Genomic DNA, 16,271 nt, shown 5'->3' with positions numbered 1-16,271 from the left:
TAAACACCCACAGGTGTGCCTGCATTGGATGGGCCATAAAAGTTATTGAAGAATCCTGGGTCAGTAAACCAAAAACAGCTTTCACACTTCCAGAAACAGGTTCTAACAAATTAGAAAAATATTCTCTTCACACACAGAATCACTACGCACGTACACACTAATGCTACGAAACTTCAAATACCTTGAGTTTGATTTCAAGCCACATTTTCAACGACTCATCCAAAAAAGTTCAATGGTATAAAAGATTCTTAAAGCAGTTTTGAAATTTGAACAATAGTCCAAAACTTCTTTAGTATCATATAGTATCTTCAGCCAAAAAGTACAAATCTAGCTTCAGTAGAAGAAGGTCGGGCTGGTACAGGAAAAGCAAGCATCAAAAACCAGATTCCATTTCTTTGACTGTTTTTTCTACAGTGTCCGACACCAAAGTGCTTTCATTTTCCAGCATTTTCTCAGTAGTTTCTCCATCAACAGGCTTTGCTCTTCCTTTTAACTTCTGCCGTTCATGGACCCAGGGGATGAAACATAATACAGCACCGCCAATAATGGGAGGGACTCCAGCCAGGTAGAATGCTACATCATAGGTGCCAAGTTGATCGCGCAGCAAACCTGGAAAGAGAGAAAGTTACCACTGATAAATAATGGGGCCTCAGAATCTATGTAAAACGTGTCTTTTCTTTGGATTCAGAAACTTGAGAGCTAGCACAGATTACTATAACCACTAATCTGACTACCTGAGGGCCAAATATAGGTATACTTAGGTAGAAAGGTATTCCAGAGTTGATTTAAAGACTCCAAGTAACGAAGAACTCTGTCACCACTCAACCGCTTAATTACCACCCATCATTAAAAACTAAGTACCGTATTTCCTATTTGAAAGTTACTAATTTCAGCTTCTCCAGCACTTGAATCTTGCAATGACTTGGAGAAATTCTCCCTCTTTTGGTAACAGCTGCCTTTGGTTAACGTGCCTCTTAACCTTATTCTAGATAGACTGCATATATTGCATTCCTGGTAGCCTCTTACTAAAAAGTGTATTTTCCAAAAATTCACTGTAATTGCTCTCTCAAAACTCCTCCCATTAATCAAATTCTATTTAAGTATTAATAGCTGTGATAGTGTATGCAGATCAGGAATTGCCTACTCTATGCTGTTCTAGGTTTAAAATTTTGTTCTTTATAATGCTGCGTAGTTAAGTTTTACTAAGTATCTTTCAGTAGCACTCAAGTCCTTAGGGTAAATTATGATTGAAAATCATCAGTGGTCAGGATTATAGCTTAAACTATTTCCACCTCCCAAAGAACTTACAGTTTTCATCTTCAAAACCTGTACTTTATTAAACAGTCTCCCATCAAAGAATGAAAAAAGCCAGTGTTCCTGCTTATAAGCAGCAATTAAAGTGACTGGAGCTTTTATCCTCACAATTGTTTTTGTATGAGCAAATTTTGGAGTCCAATTAATTTTCAGATTCTAACTTGGAGTCCTTCTGTAACACAATCAACATAGAGGCTGTCACTTCAAATCCAACTGGAAGCCTATCTTTCTTTTGAGGAATGTTTTACATCTGCATAACTTAATAAAAAAGATTGAAGCAAACTTTAAGGAGTACTGTAAATTAATAACCCATGAGCAGTAGTTAAATTCATCATATATTCTGGAGCACTTAGAGAGAAAGTTTCCAATGTAAGTGCACTGCATATGATGTAGGAAAAGAAAATATGGAACAAAAAAGTCATGCAACCACAGAAACGTATTTCTGTTTCAACAGCATCCTGGCCTGTATCAGAAATAGTGTGGCCAGCAGGAGCAGGGAAGTGATTGTGCCCCTGTACTCGGCACTGGTGAGGCCACACCTTGAATCCTGTGTTCAGTTTTGGGCCCCTCACTACAAGAAGGACGTTGAGGTGCTCAAGTGTGTCCAAAGAAGGGCAGTGAAGCTGGTGAAGGGTCTGGAGCACAAGTCTTATGGGGAACGGCTGAGGGAACTGGGGTTGTTCAGTCTGGAGAAGAGGAGGCTGAGGGGAGACTTTATTGCTCTCTACAACTACCTGAAAGGGGATGTGGTGAGGTGGGTGTTGGTCTCTTCTCCCAAGTAACTAGTGATAGGATGAGAGAAAATGGCCTCAAGTTGCGCCAGGGGAGGTTTAGATTGGATATTAGGAAAAGTTTCTTCACCGAGAGCACGGTCAAGCATTGGAACAGGCTGCCCAGGGAGGTGGTGGAGTCACCATCTCTGGAAGTGTTCAAAAAACGTGTGGATGTGGTGCTTCGGGACATGGTTTAGGGGGCATGGTAGTGTTCAGTTAACAGTTGGACTTGATGATCCTGAAGGTCCTTTCGAACCTTAATGATTCTGTGATTTACAGCTACAGACAATACCTACACTTACCCGCAATGGGTGGACCAACTGTCATAGGTATTGACATGAGTCCTAGTAGAAATCCGATGGCCTGGGAGACATCCTGAGCTCCAACAAGCTCAAAGGCAATAGGAGCCATAATGCAAATGAAGCACCCATCAAACAGGCCCATGAAGAGACACACAGCAATGAGACCTCCAAAGGCATGGCACAATGGAATCATCATAGACATCAGGCCAATAAAGAAGAATGAGGCCACCTAAACATCACCAAGGAAAAGAAATATAAGAACATACTGCATTAAATCAGCAAAGATAAAGGGAACAGATGAGCTTTCTTGCATTTGTAATGAATTAAATTGTCTGCCTGTATTTACTTTAAAATAAATATAAGCAGTCTCTATGGATTACCACCATCAGAAGTTGCATACCAAGGCAAAAAACACACATATAACTGTCATGACGTGTGATCAAAGAAATTCTACTACCCATTTCACAAATTTTCAAAATGCATTTGTAATCAACTATCCTGTAGTGATTATGTAAGTTCATTTCTCATGCACCAACAGTTTTTGAAAAGTTATTTGCTCTGCTCTTTTCACAAATGAAAGCCACAAAAATATCAAAAGTTTAATGTAACTAAAATACTATAATTAGACTTCTCACTGTTGTAATTTAAGCAAAAATATCAGTATTGTGTGTGATTACTTCAGGGTGCTTATATTCAGAGGCTGTATTTGAAAGTCTCATTCCAGTTTTTCCACGTAAAGGTATCTTGCTCTATTCCTGTAGCCATCCATACTTGCAAAGATTTTACATCATAATCTTAGATTAAGATTATTGTTTCTTTGTTGTATATTAAAGGAATAAAACTTCATCTTTTGGTAAAATGAAGCATTTGAAGAAAAAATAAAATAAGAAAGCTATGAGTTTTGCTTGTGCACCATCCATATGTCACCACAGGAAACCAATGTCCCACCTAACTGCACAAACATATTTTCCAAACAAGATACTTGTGCATTTGTCACTTGTAGATCATTAAAGAAAACCAAGGTCACTTTAAAACTACTAGACAGCACAATTTTTTGATGGAGAAGTGACATCAAATATATTACTTCATTAGGAAAAATCTTTAAGCAGATAGCTAGATGGAACTTAATTTTCAGGACAGCATAACAATTCTTTTAGTACTTTCTTTAGCATACTAAAGAAAAACTGTCATGAAAAAATTCTCAGTTCTGTGTAGCCTGATACAGAAAATACAATGTTATTTGAGATGAGTGTATACCTAAGTAGTACTGTGGTTATCTGTAGACAAAAAGTCTGAACAAGATATTGTTGACAAGATTCTTTGTATTATCATATTATGACACAAGCAGCAACTAAAACCAGAATCACTAAACTTTCTATCCAGAAGAGACAGAATGCATCCTTCTGTTACTAAAAATAGAATTTAAAGAAAAATCCAGCAAAACAAGTCCATAAGAAGGAATGCAGAAACAAAGATGAATGTTGCACTTGCTGGGTAGAACTGTTGTAAATTGTTCAATTATGAGACAGTAAAGTTCTAAAAGGAAAAAGGTTTCATTTGCATTAGTCAAATTTAATTCTTAAATAATTTTTGCATGAGATAGGATAATAGTATGAACTGTTGGACAATCCGGAATAATATTTGAGGTGAATATTTGCTTTCCCTCAAAAACACCAATTTGAAACAGGAGAGCTAAAGATACTGGGGCATGGCTTAGCAAAAGTTAACATGGTTTTCCTGCTTAAAACTAGGTGAAACCAACAGCACTCAAGCATCCTAGTTCATGCCCTAAACAAAAATCCATGCTTTTCAGTTCTAGCTATTCAAGGAAAAGAACAAAAAACCTTGTAGTTTTACTGCAAGTTTGGTATTGTGCTTTGTAAATCATGTGTAACATCTCAATGCTGCCTTTTAATTTTTTATCTTAATAGTGACATTTCCTGAAAGTGTAACAATAGGTTTTGTATCAATGCAAATGAATGGCATACACTCCCAGTCTCTATCATCAGGGAATCTGAATTTATGTAACTATGGCAACAAATACTCCATCTCCAGAAAGGTGATTCTTTCCTAAAAATTTTTGTTTCAATACTGTAGTACAGATAATAGCCATTAGATGTCTCCCTTGCTATTCATGTTAAAACTTCATCCCCAAGCTTCAGCATTTCTGGAAGCTGTGACTTTCTGCAAGTAACCTACTTCATTCAGCAGAATCTCCTCAACTAAGCATGTCTTATTGGCTTTACCAGTATGCACTATGCACAGAACACATCTGACACCAAATTATCACCTATCAAAGATCAAAAAGAGACATCCAAAATCCTTAGCGAAGGAACATTGGAAAAAAATTAATCTTTCTGCAACCACTATGAAGTCATGGGGTAGAACAGGGAAAGCAGAATCTAGAGAATCCCCAAAGGTTTTCTCACTCACAAGCTAATGACTAGTAATTTCTTTCATTCCCAGTTGAAAACAGCCAGCAGGTAGTAGACATGTTTCCTTAGCATTAAAAAGATAACAAAAAAATAAAAATCAGAGATTCATGAACTTTGCACCAAAGGCTCCCAGTATCAAAAACTATACATTGGAGATTCAAATTGGAGAAATTAAAGAACTCTAGGAAATCCAATCAGTTAATTCTGCTTGCTTAATAGCACCTGCAACGAAAGCCTTCACAATATTGTTTGTATATTCCTTCAGAACAGTGTGAAGACATACCTGTAGATAAATTTTTTTTGCACCAGGAATATAATCTGCAACTCTGCCAAAGATCAATCTGCCAACTCCTGAAGTAATGCCCAGACACAGCAGAAGCACTTCTTCTGGCACGCTGTCACCAAATCTGTCTTTTACATGCTTCATCTGTTTAAAAAGTGTTGAGAAAATAAATTTGCTTTAGAATTAAAAGGAAGATAAACTTTAGAAAACTTGAGTTAAATAGAAGTAATCTGTGAATCTCAGACTTACAAATACGGCTACAACTAACTTACAAATAGGGTGAACTACCTTACTCTGCTTTTATAGGTTTTAGAATAAGTTTTGCACTGGCTTATCAGTATTAAGTACAATTCAATAAAAACAATCTGAAAACATGTTGATTTATTCACAATTAAGGAACTTAACTCAAGCAAAAAACAAGGCTGCATGTAATACCAAGAAAATTGAAAAGAACCCAGAAGTGTTCTCCGCAGCCACACTTAATTTACTAGTCATAGATTTAACATAACGCAGAATGCACAAAGGACGTCTAGAACTGGTTGCTTCACTGGCCAGGGCACACTCTCAGGTCTGTAGGTACTGAATGATTAATGAGTATCACCTACATACTACCAAACTTTTAAGATAGCTCTGGGCAGGAGCAAGAAGCAGAGGGGCAGAGAGCTGGAGGCCAGACAGTCCAAGTAGGAGAGGCCCCTCCAGACTGCCTCATCCTGACATCCAGGATCACCGTGACATCCAGTGGCAGGGAGGAAGAGGAGCAGGAACCACCTGCAGTGTCAAATACAACAGCAAGCACTTCCAGGAGAGGGTGCAGCTGCAGCAGCAACGAATAGGGCAGAACGGAAGAATGATTTGTCAGCCACTTCAACCTAAAGAGCTAAAGCAACTGACCAACAGTCCTGACAGTAGACCATCAACTACAATGTGATGAACTACCAGTGTTAGTAATTCTAACCTTTCAAGTCATATTAAAAAAAAAGTCATAAGACTGGCTTGACCAACTTGATGGGTTTGGGGTTTTTATATTCTTTCTGGTTCCACAGTGGTTTTTGTTTGTTTGTGGGTTGTTGGTTTTGTTTTGCTTTTTGTTTTGTTTCATTTTAAATCAACCATGAAGACCAGAAATTACCCATATGAAAGATTTTTTGCACACTTTAAAACACACTTGCCAGTACCAAATACGCCAAAGTGAGCATTAGAAGATGTAGAAATCATTTGCATAGTCCTGCGACCTCCGTGCTCATAACTAGTTCCTAACAAGATGTACAGACTCAGAGGTGTTGAGAAGCAAACAGAACAAACTGATTTTAAGTAAAGATGTAGTAAAACCATTTGAAAGACAAGGTGATCACAGGCTGACAGATCTGGATAGCAGAAGTTGCACACCTATTTCTGCTCTTAATTCTGAGTGTGTGAGAGCACTTCAAACTAGAGAACCCCTATTTTCCTATCTATAGAACGGAAAAGTTCAGTTTTAGTAAAATACTGCTAGAGCAAAATAGCCAAGATTCTTTCCTGTACAGAGTGTTAGTACACAAGCAGAGCCTTCTTCCCGCCCACATAAATGGGATTTTCTGAGTGATGGTGATTTTCTTAAGTATAAAATCAGTTGGGTTTTGTTTACATGTCACAGAAAGTCTATTAAATCTAGTATTAATTTGTCCAATATAATTGATTTTGTCAGAAAGGAAATAAAAAAATAAGGGTTAGTACTTTTGTTTTTGAATAATAACTTCTAACCTCAATTAAAGACAGATGCCTGCTCTTTCTATTTTCGAGGTTATTTTTTTTCTTTGCTTTAAGACACATTTGGGAATAGAATCTGATGAAATTTTTCTTCTGGAATGATATTTACACATAAAAGATAAGTTGTTCTATTTATTCCCTTTCTGTCAAACGTGAGAAGAGGAAAAGCTGACTGTTTTCCCACCCCTACCTTTACATGCCTGTCAGCAACTGCTGGCCCAGACAGTGAGAGAAGCCAAGGTATTTTCTGCCATTCTTGTCACCTGTTCAACTTCCATGTTTCTGCAGCCTCTAGCTTGTTTAATTAGGAGACCTGATTCATCCACTCCCTGGAGGCTTTTCAAGAGGTAAGATAAAGCTCTGCATCTAGATAACTATTAACCTTGCATCTGCAGCTGAGTAACTGAATTTCTCAAAGCAGCACGCTGAGGGTGAAATGCTGTCCTCTTAGATCAATGGGGGAAAATACCAATTCAATCAACTCTTTAAAGTAGGAAAATAACTGCTATGGATCTCGATCTTCAGATATCTAAATGAGTATTTTTATTTTTTTTTTAGCTTTCACACCTCTTAAGCACAACATAACCTTAAAGAGTTTCCAACTAGATGGAAGGAGCAACTTTTTCCCCAGGAGGGAAGTAGGCACAGGTTGCCCAAAGAGCTTGTTCAGTCTCCTTGGTTGGAGGTTTTCCAGACCCAAGTGCACAAAGCCCTGAGCAACCTGGTCTGATCTCAGAGCTGGCCCTCTAACCCTTAACAGCATAATCAATCTTCAGTGATACAGTCACTAAGTAAGCTGTAACAACTGAATATCTGAAAATACAATGATTCAGGATTAATTCAGTAAGTGCCAAGTCATGGATTTAGACATTTCTTGTAACTATAGGCTAAATATTTTTATTTATGATGAAGTAGCTCAAATGAGATTCAGATTTCCACAGATTTTTTAGCTGATAGAAATACTCAAAAATCCCACGATGGGCAATTACTTGTGAACCTTCTCAGGCAGCATCTCATGCATTAACACTCTTGTCATTGCAGAACTATACAGGCTATAATTATATGACTCTAGGCATTATCTACAGCAGTCAAGTGGGGAACCAGGCACACAGACACATCAAAGACCACAGCACTTCCCTATGGGTTTTGTCTGTTCTCAGTAATGTAGCTAGCTCTTCTCTCAGAGCTGTGTGCATGTCTGATTTTTCCAAATGTAGAAAAGGCCTGTAATTTTGCCTGAGCCAACCAGTGCAAGATTTTCCAGACTTGTACAGCCTCTTTACTACTTTAAAATAAGTTATCTTTGTACAATCCAATTTTCCAAATCCAGGCATAGACAGTGGACACTTATACCTAATAATAGTAACTAATAATAGTAATGCATCCCTGGCACCAGCATTCTACCTTACACCCTGCTCTCTATCGGGGTAATGCATACAAACACAGATCTTCTTTTCCAAATTCTCATTACTGTTCAGATGAGACTAGAAGATTAACCACTTGGTAGTGGCTGGAATGCTTTCACATACACTGCTTTGGCTAACCTCTCTCCATCCAAACAAGACTCAGATTTTGCCAAGATCTTCCACTCAATGTACACACACTTCAGCTATATTCATGCACTGAATCAAAGAGAGCAATCTGTGCATAGCTGGAGTTCCTTTTACCAAGCACAAAGAACCTGAATCTGAAAGAAGCAGTAATGAACTAGTAAGAAACAATTCTTCCTCTGTCAATTTCCTCCTGTGTCTATTCCATTTTAGGAATTCCCAATCAAGTAAAACTTTAGTAGGCTAAATGCAATGCAATCTCTTTCTCACTGAAAGAGATGGCCAACACCAATATATAACCTGGAAAAGTTAAATTTTAAACACAGACACCCAAAATAATTCTAGACTTGTATGATGTATGAGACTTAGCCATCAATCTAAGTATGGCAATACCTCCATAATCTATTGCTTTGATTATTACTACCATGGTCTTCAAAAACCCATTCAGTATTATTAGAAAACATGATGGCCTTGTCATTCCATCACTCAAGATTTTTTTTTTCCCCCTCCAAGCTCTAAGTGCAAAAAGGCGAAAGACAAAAATTAACTAAGCACATGTCCAAGTAAGGGTATTAGCAACTGACAGGACACAACTGGAGTGGGTACAGGTAGAAAAATTATACTAGTGCTCATCTTCAAGACTACAATTAGATCCTCAAAATTTCAGAAAACTAAAAGCTTAGGTTTATTTCACACACATTTCCTGAGAAAAGAACAGCCTTACTAACAATGTACAGATCTTTCTGTGCTGTTAGTGCCATGACACAGCAGCCTTCCTTCAATGAACAAATCAACCACATGCCTGAACAAACCAATTCTTTTGAAGGCCTAGAGAAAAGTGCTAACTGGTGCCCTGATAAAGTTATATTAAGAATTTTGCAGTGAACTGTCCTGGAAAATTGAAAGTTCCAGGATATGCTGAAAAACAGAGCATAAAGTAACTCTGGACAAATCACTGTTTATTCTCTAGCATAAGGACTCACCACAAAAGGGCGGGGAGAGTGGGGGGTGTAAATCAGAGAAAGAAGCTTCATTGCCAGAGAACTGTATGCTACTAGGTCCAGGGAAGATCATTTAATGCAAATAGGTTTCTGGTCCAGACTCCACCAAAGAAGCTTTTACTGATGAGCTAAAAACTAGCAAACAAACCAGCAACTCCTGACTCCTGAACATTGACCAAAACTATGATCTTCATGTTAAGAGTGTTAAGAGACATGAAATAGCATTACTAACACCTAACGCAGATCCATTTTTAAAGGGCGTATCATCATCCTGAGATGGCTACAGTAACTTCTAAAAAGAAGTGTCTTCACATGACGAAAATATGCATTTATACATGTTCAAGATAATTCCTGTTTACATACTTGCCACAGCAGTGATAAAACCTCTTTCTCTATCTGGTCAATGTAATATACATAATGAAGAAGGAGAGAATTAAAGAAACAAGGTGATCATTACATGGCAATTGGGAAATTTTCTATTATTCCACCAATTGAAGCAGATTAAACAGAATAATCCACACATCATAACGATACACAACAAGTATAATCTGAATTTCTTAAGTAAAAATGAAGATAACCATTAACAGGTTAACTGTTAAGCATATTTAACATTAAAAAGGTTAAGAATTCAGATTAATAAAAACTCAGGTTAACAGTTACATAGTTAAAATAGTTTGGTTTTTCCCCAAAAAAATAGCTAGCCCTGAAGAAAATTGCCCTAAACAATAAAAAAATAAAATCTCAGCACTATTAGTGCTATCTTTAAGAGCATGTGAAGGATGAGTATGATCTCAGAGATAAAAAAAGGCAACCAAGAGCATAAAGCTTAATTGAAGAAACCAAGACAATGGTTGTTAACCAATAAACAGTTTTTCTACTTAGGATCACAAAAGCTAATCATTTTTAAAGCAATTAAACCAGTTCTCAGGTCTTGAGACAGTGAATGCCAGTTGGTAGGCCTGAAAGATATTCAGGGAATAGTGCAAGAAAGCATGCTGGGGACTGAGAAAAGCCTGAAGCAGGGGGGGACAGCCCTTACACTGCAGCACAAGACAGTCCATGACTTCTGCTCTTTCCCTCTTCTGCTCCACTTCATCTCAGGATATTTTCAGGTCCTGTCCTCCACTAATAGCTCTTAGAGGTGCCAACAGAGACTGGATCCCGCTGGAGCCACAAGAGACAGCATAAAGAAATGGGCACAAGGATCCTGGGGGGTTGGTGTGGCTTGGGTTGCAGCAGCAAGATGGGTAAAGCACACACATGTCTGGGGAAGCTTACAGTGACTGAGAGCAAGGCTGAGGAATAAAGCCAGGGATATGCAAGAACTGAAGTGCTACATACACATGAGGACTGTGAGTTAATTGTCAAACAACTTGCTCTTAAGTAGTTTTTCAGTTCACTCTCATTTGTGACTACAATCCACAACTTAGTCTTAGTTCTATCAGTCCCTTGTGGCCCTAAAGCAGTGTTTCCTGGGCCTGTCTTATGCTCAAAACTCAACTAGCCACCAAAATGTCCAAAATTAGCTACTGTCAGCAAGTCCTAGAGAGTTACAGGTCAATCACATTAACTTGAATTTCCAGAACAGCAGAAAAGGAAACAAAACCAGAACTATTCCTAAACATCTAACAGGCAATATCATAAGCTAAGGATCAACATAGATTTGTGAGAAAACAAACCCTAATTTCTCTCTATTACATGGTAGGTAGCAAACCATGACAACAGAGGGAAGCACAGATGCAACAATTTCTGACCTTGGCCAGTGTTTTGAAATTCTCTCCAAATATAACAATTCTTATGAGCCAGTTTGAAATACATGACTTAAATGGAACAACTGTAAAGATGGGTGTTCAAATGTTTGGAAAAGTTATTTTTGATTAGTTACCCATTGCAAAATTGATATGCCAAGGGCAGCTCCATAAAACCCTGCCAAAATCTACCACTTTAACATTTTCATTAATGATATGGACAGTGAAATAGAGAATAAACTTACTAAATTTGCAAATTACATCAAATGATGAGTATTGCAGGCACTGCGAAGAAAAAGACTGGAATTCAAACTGATCTTGGCAACCTGGCATCTCAGTCAATAGTGTGAAATAAAAATGATTAATTTCTATAAAAACATTATGAGGTAAATAATATTCAAAAACACTACATGAGGTAAAAATCAGATGCATGAATACAAGATGGAAGAATGATCTGGCAACAGATCTTTAGAAAGATAACTACAGGTGTAGCAGATTAAACTTCAGCATGTTCTAATATGTCACCATATTGCAAAAGTAGTAGAATATGTATCAATTCATGACACAATGTGACCTTCACATACTGCTCAATACCAGTAAGGCCTCAGCTGAATTATGTCCTATTTCGGTCATTACTCATTATTAAAGACAGGGCCCATGTATACAGAATCCAAAAGAAAGATCTGGCAATGAGCAGAAATTTGATATGCATGACTTATGAAAAAAGATTTTTAAAAGAAATATTTTAAAAGATCCTTTACCAAAGTAAGTCTATACTCAAAAAACTGTAAATTTGATAATGTGCTAGGGTACCTCCAGTCTTATTTTCTATGATTCACGAAGTGATTTGATGGATGTCTTAGTATAGTCAAATACATACTTATTGAATGTTATAACTTGAAAACTTTTTTTTTAGCTCTAGAGCTTGGTAAAACTCTGCTGCACATTTGATCAAAAGTAACCTTATGACTGAAGGAAGCAATTTCCTGACATAACCACTTAAGTTTTGGAAGCATAATATAAGTAATTCTTTTCAAATCATTGTGTCATTTACCAATGTGATAAAGTGTTATCAGGTTATAACTTATGTAATTAAAACCAAGCATATTATATTATATGCTATGATTAAGAAATTATGGAATATCAAAACAATAGATTAAGATATCCTGTACAAATACACAAAGTAATGAGAAAATACTTCACTAGCCACTGATGATTAACATTGTATGTACTGGACTTATTAAAAAAACACTTTGGCTAATTGTTGTAAACACAATTGAAGATGGCTTCTCAAAGCTGCTAGTAGAAGTGAAGCAACTAAAATCTAATACAGCAAGTTCATCCTCTTTATAATATTAAATTAAAAGCTTATAGTATAGATTTATTTAGCATACTTAAGTAAAATTTTAATACAAGTCTGCTGCTACACACCCAGTTTAGTCTTCCTCAACTTTAAAAAAGAAAAATACATCTATTTTATCATTCTGTCTAATGATGATAATGCCTTCACCTTGACTTCCAAATAAACAAGGTCAAATTTTGTTAGCCTAGCTTAAAAATAGAAGTAATAAAAGAATAGTGAGAAGAGGAATATAACAGCATATGCTATTTGTCCAGAAATAAGTGCAAAGATATGCTAACAAAAGTGGTATTTTTTTTAAACTAAGAACTGTTAGTAGTTATAGCTACTTCAGTTAAATACCTAATTTCCTTCCTTATTTTTGCCTAAATTAGACATTGCTGGAAATACTATAAACATTTCATACAAAGCATATATTTAGTTTCTGACAATACAGTTCAGCAAAGCTGAAGGTAAAATTACCTGGGAGGACAAGTGGGACTGTTTATTGACCAATTAAATGAAGTAGCAAGTGGAAAAAGGGAAGTGCTAACACCATTATAATACAACAAGCAAGACCCTCATTAGAATATTGTGTTAGCTACAGCATTTGCATGTCACAAAAGGATGTCTTCTCAGTGCTGAACTTAAGATGTCTGCCTTGACCAGCTAGTCTGCCTAACTGATTACAGAAAAAAAAAAAAAAAAAAGAAGATTCTTTGAGAGGCAATTCAGAAGTCTGGCCTTGATGCTCCAAATTGCTCTCTGGAGAAGCTTCTTATTCTTTGGACCATAAGGACTAGTCAGTCAAACTAAAGGTCTTCAAGTCAAGTGAGGTGAGTACCCCTCAGCTTGACAAATGTTTTGAAAGACAGCTACAAGACTGATTCAAGGTGTCTGGAATCTACCATACTGAAAAACGTATCAGGAGAAAGCTCGTGTTCTGTAACTACTCAGACAGGAAGATACTTGACAGGAAGATGACAAAGGTAAAGAAACACTCAAAGCTGGACTAAAATCAGAATGAAAATAAGTGTTTATTTGCATGAATGGAAGTAATTAAGCAGCAACAAAAAGCTTTTACAAAACGATGTGTTTCCATTTTACAAAGAAATGCTTGTTACCTCAAGTAAATTTTTCAACTTGCCAGTAGAATTCAACAGTAAGATTACCAGACAGGATTGTATGACTCACTTGTGTAAAAAGCAAGCAGCTTGTTACAGTAGCCCTTCCTAAAATGTACAAACATAAAGATTGTTCTTCAAGATAGGTAAGAAATACAACATAATAAGCAACTAACTTGGAGTTAACTGGTTAGTAAAATAGGGATCCATTCATCTACCTATCCGTTACAGTGCTACTGCCAGCTTCTGAGACAGTTTTGACTTCCCTTCTCCACAACAGAATTTGTGCTACTTTCATCAAGTCTCTCAGGACTAGACTCCTTAAACCATAGGACTTAGGTGAGTAAAATCAAAACAGATTCTCAAACTTGTATTCAGCTGCCACATAATTCATCTGTAACACTTCAGAATTAGAGATCTACTTGTGGGCATGGTCATAATGACCTCAGCTTTCACAGAGCTGGGTGAAGTGCCTGTCTCATTCTACTGGGAAACACAGAAGAAAGCTCTCACAGGAGTCTCCATTCTAGATGGAAGTCTCAAATACACTGCACCAAATATCTACCAGATCAGGGCCCAGAGAAATTGCATCAAATAGACATATCTTCATTTAGAACACAACAAAAAGATGATAATGATAATCTCCTCTCCTTATACAGAGATATAGCCCTTACTCGGGGAACAGACATTTATGTTCAGTTTTCTTTCCCGCCTGGAGCAAGCCCAAACCACCTCTCCCTTTTCCTAGGAAACATTCTGCTCAGTAATAATGACAAATTTTAACTCAATCATCAGAAAAGAACCTGAAAAACAGCTCACAGCTTGACAATTCCTGGCAGTCAAATGGAAAGAGCTAGGTTCCAGGGTTTCCCTCAAAGGAAAATTCAAGATACATGGAAAGAAATTCAGAAGTCTGAACAGGATTTAAAACACAAAGAGGATTTTTATACAGCTCTTCTTGGAGCAGAAACAGTACACAAAAACTGGTCTGTGAGTGAAGAAAGGTTCTTCACTTAAATTTTGGTGATTAGTTTTCTTTACTCTGTATGAGGATAGCAGGAAAAAAAACATTAACGTGATTTCAGGCTTCTGGGCACTTGTAGAGCTTGAACAGCTTAGTTCAGGTCAAGATGCTTCAAGCATCCAAAGACAGGATGCTGAGTTTACCATTAAAATAGCATTTAAAAAAAAAAAAAAAAAGAGATAATACACTTTGCAGTTTAATCTGTCTTTGACCTATATGCTCTGCTTGCTATCAGAATAGTTGGTATTATGCAAGAGTACATTAACTAGTGTGCTGTTAGAGACTAATACAAAGGAAATCACAATGTAACTCAGACCTTTCAATCTGCTAGTACTGCACACAGACCTGAGGAAGACTGCTTTGCTCTTATACATCTTATTGTTTGTACCTGAGTATAGCTGCTACCTAAAATATTTTTTGTAAACTTTCATTTACTTTTACTTGTAAAACCAGAAAACGTTTGTTTTATTCTTTTCAGTTTCTATTCTTTCTGTACTTATGATTTTTATGTTTTCCAGATCAGTACTGCAGAAGTTTAAATATGCTTTCATAACAATTACAAGTATAAAGTAGGAAATAATTTATTTCTTTTCCCACCACCACCCCCAATGTCAAAAGCAGACAATCTAGCCAAGAGTAAATACTGCCAGATCAACATTGAGGAATAGTGGGAAAGAAATGCGTACACAGAATAATTACAGAAGTGGATAAAGGGGGAAAATTTCACTAACCTGGGCAGTCAAACTGCAGCAGATGTTGAGATCTGAAGGGAGATAAATGCAAAGATTAGAAAAGCAAGTAAAGCATGGGGAGCCACTGAAGATTTGGGGTCTCAGAGATAACTGCTTAATAATTACATCGGACCTTTACAAAACCAGTGCCTTGTTAGTCTTCTGTTGGAGTCAGAAATATGGTAGATTAAGTGGATGAGAAAGGTAACAGTGATAAAATTGACAGCTATACCTACAATTTTAACTTTTTTAGATTATCTACAGTATAAAGAAATATCTGTTTGACACAGTTATCAGTTAGTACTGGACATAATTTTAAAGATACTATCCTATCATTACAAAACAGACTAACAGCAGATTCTGGGAAATAAAAGAGGTAGGAGACTTCAGACAAATGACTGATGTAGGAGATCTGAAGAAATGAACAGGTTTCTTAAACAGCAGGCCAGAAAAAGCAAGTGAATGTAGTAATGGAGGCTGATTTTTTTCCTAGTTTGAGTAAAAAAATCCAGACATACCAATTAGATATTAAACTTCACACAACATTTTAAAGGTAGCAAATTTATGACATAATACAAGTGGTTCACCAGAGACAGTACTTACCTTACAAGAACTGAATTTCTTCAAGATGCGCTATGTGTATGCACTTTACTGTGGATATGCATGTGTCTTACATGTTTAAGTTTAGAGATTTTTGGTTACTGGAGTCCATACAGTACACATCATACTTTTAATCATGCTTTGCACTCTGACATAAAGGACAGCATTTTTATCTGTGCTTCTATTTGTCTCGGCTGTGGAATCCAGGAGCATAGGACTTATAGGGATAAGAGAGGTGCAGGGTTAGGACTGTACATGCAGAATGCACAACCTGAAGAGCTTCACTTGTTGCAAGGTA

At 36.9% G+C, this 16,271-nt stretch overlaps 1 protein-coding gene across 1 annotated transcript in view; it reads right to left on the bottom strand.

Moving 5' to 3' along the window:
• Positions 1-373: 373 nt before the first annotated feature.
• Positions 374-16,271, bottom strand: part of SLC16A10 (solute carrier family 16 member 10) — a gene marked incomplete at both ends in the record, with an annotated part of 72,846 nt that continues 56,948 nt past the window's right edge. Inside the window, 3 exons of the mRNA XM_081998672.1 lie at positions 374-609; positions 2,390-2,618; positions 5,108-5,251. Of these exons, the coding sequence (XP_081854798.1) occupies positions 374-609; positions 2,390-2,618; positions 5,108-5,251 (609 nt within the window). The remainder of the gene's footprint in view (positions 610-2,389; positions 2,619-5,107; positions 5,252-16,271) is intronic.

This window comes from Phaethon aethereus (genome assembly GCF_964289735.1).
Source record: "Phaethon aethereus genome assembly, chromosome: 3".
Lineage (NCBI taxonomy): Eukaryota > Metazoa > Chordata > Aves > Phaethontiformes > Phaethontidae > Phaethon > Phaethon aethereus.
Note: the sequence above shows the minus strand (reverse complement) of the source record. Positions and strands in the feature narration are given on the sequence as shown.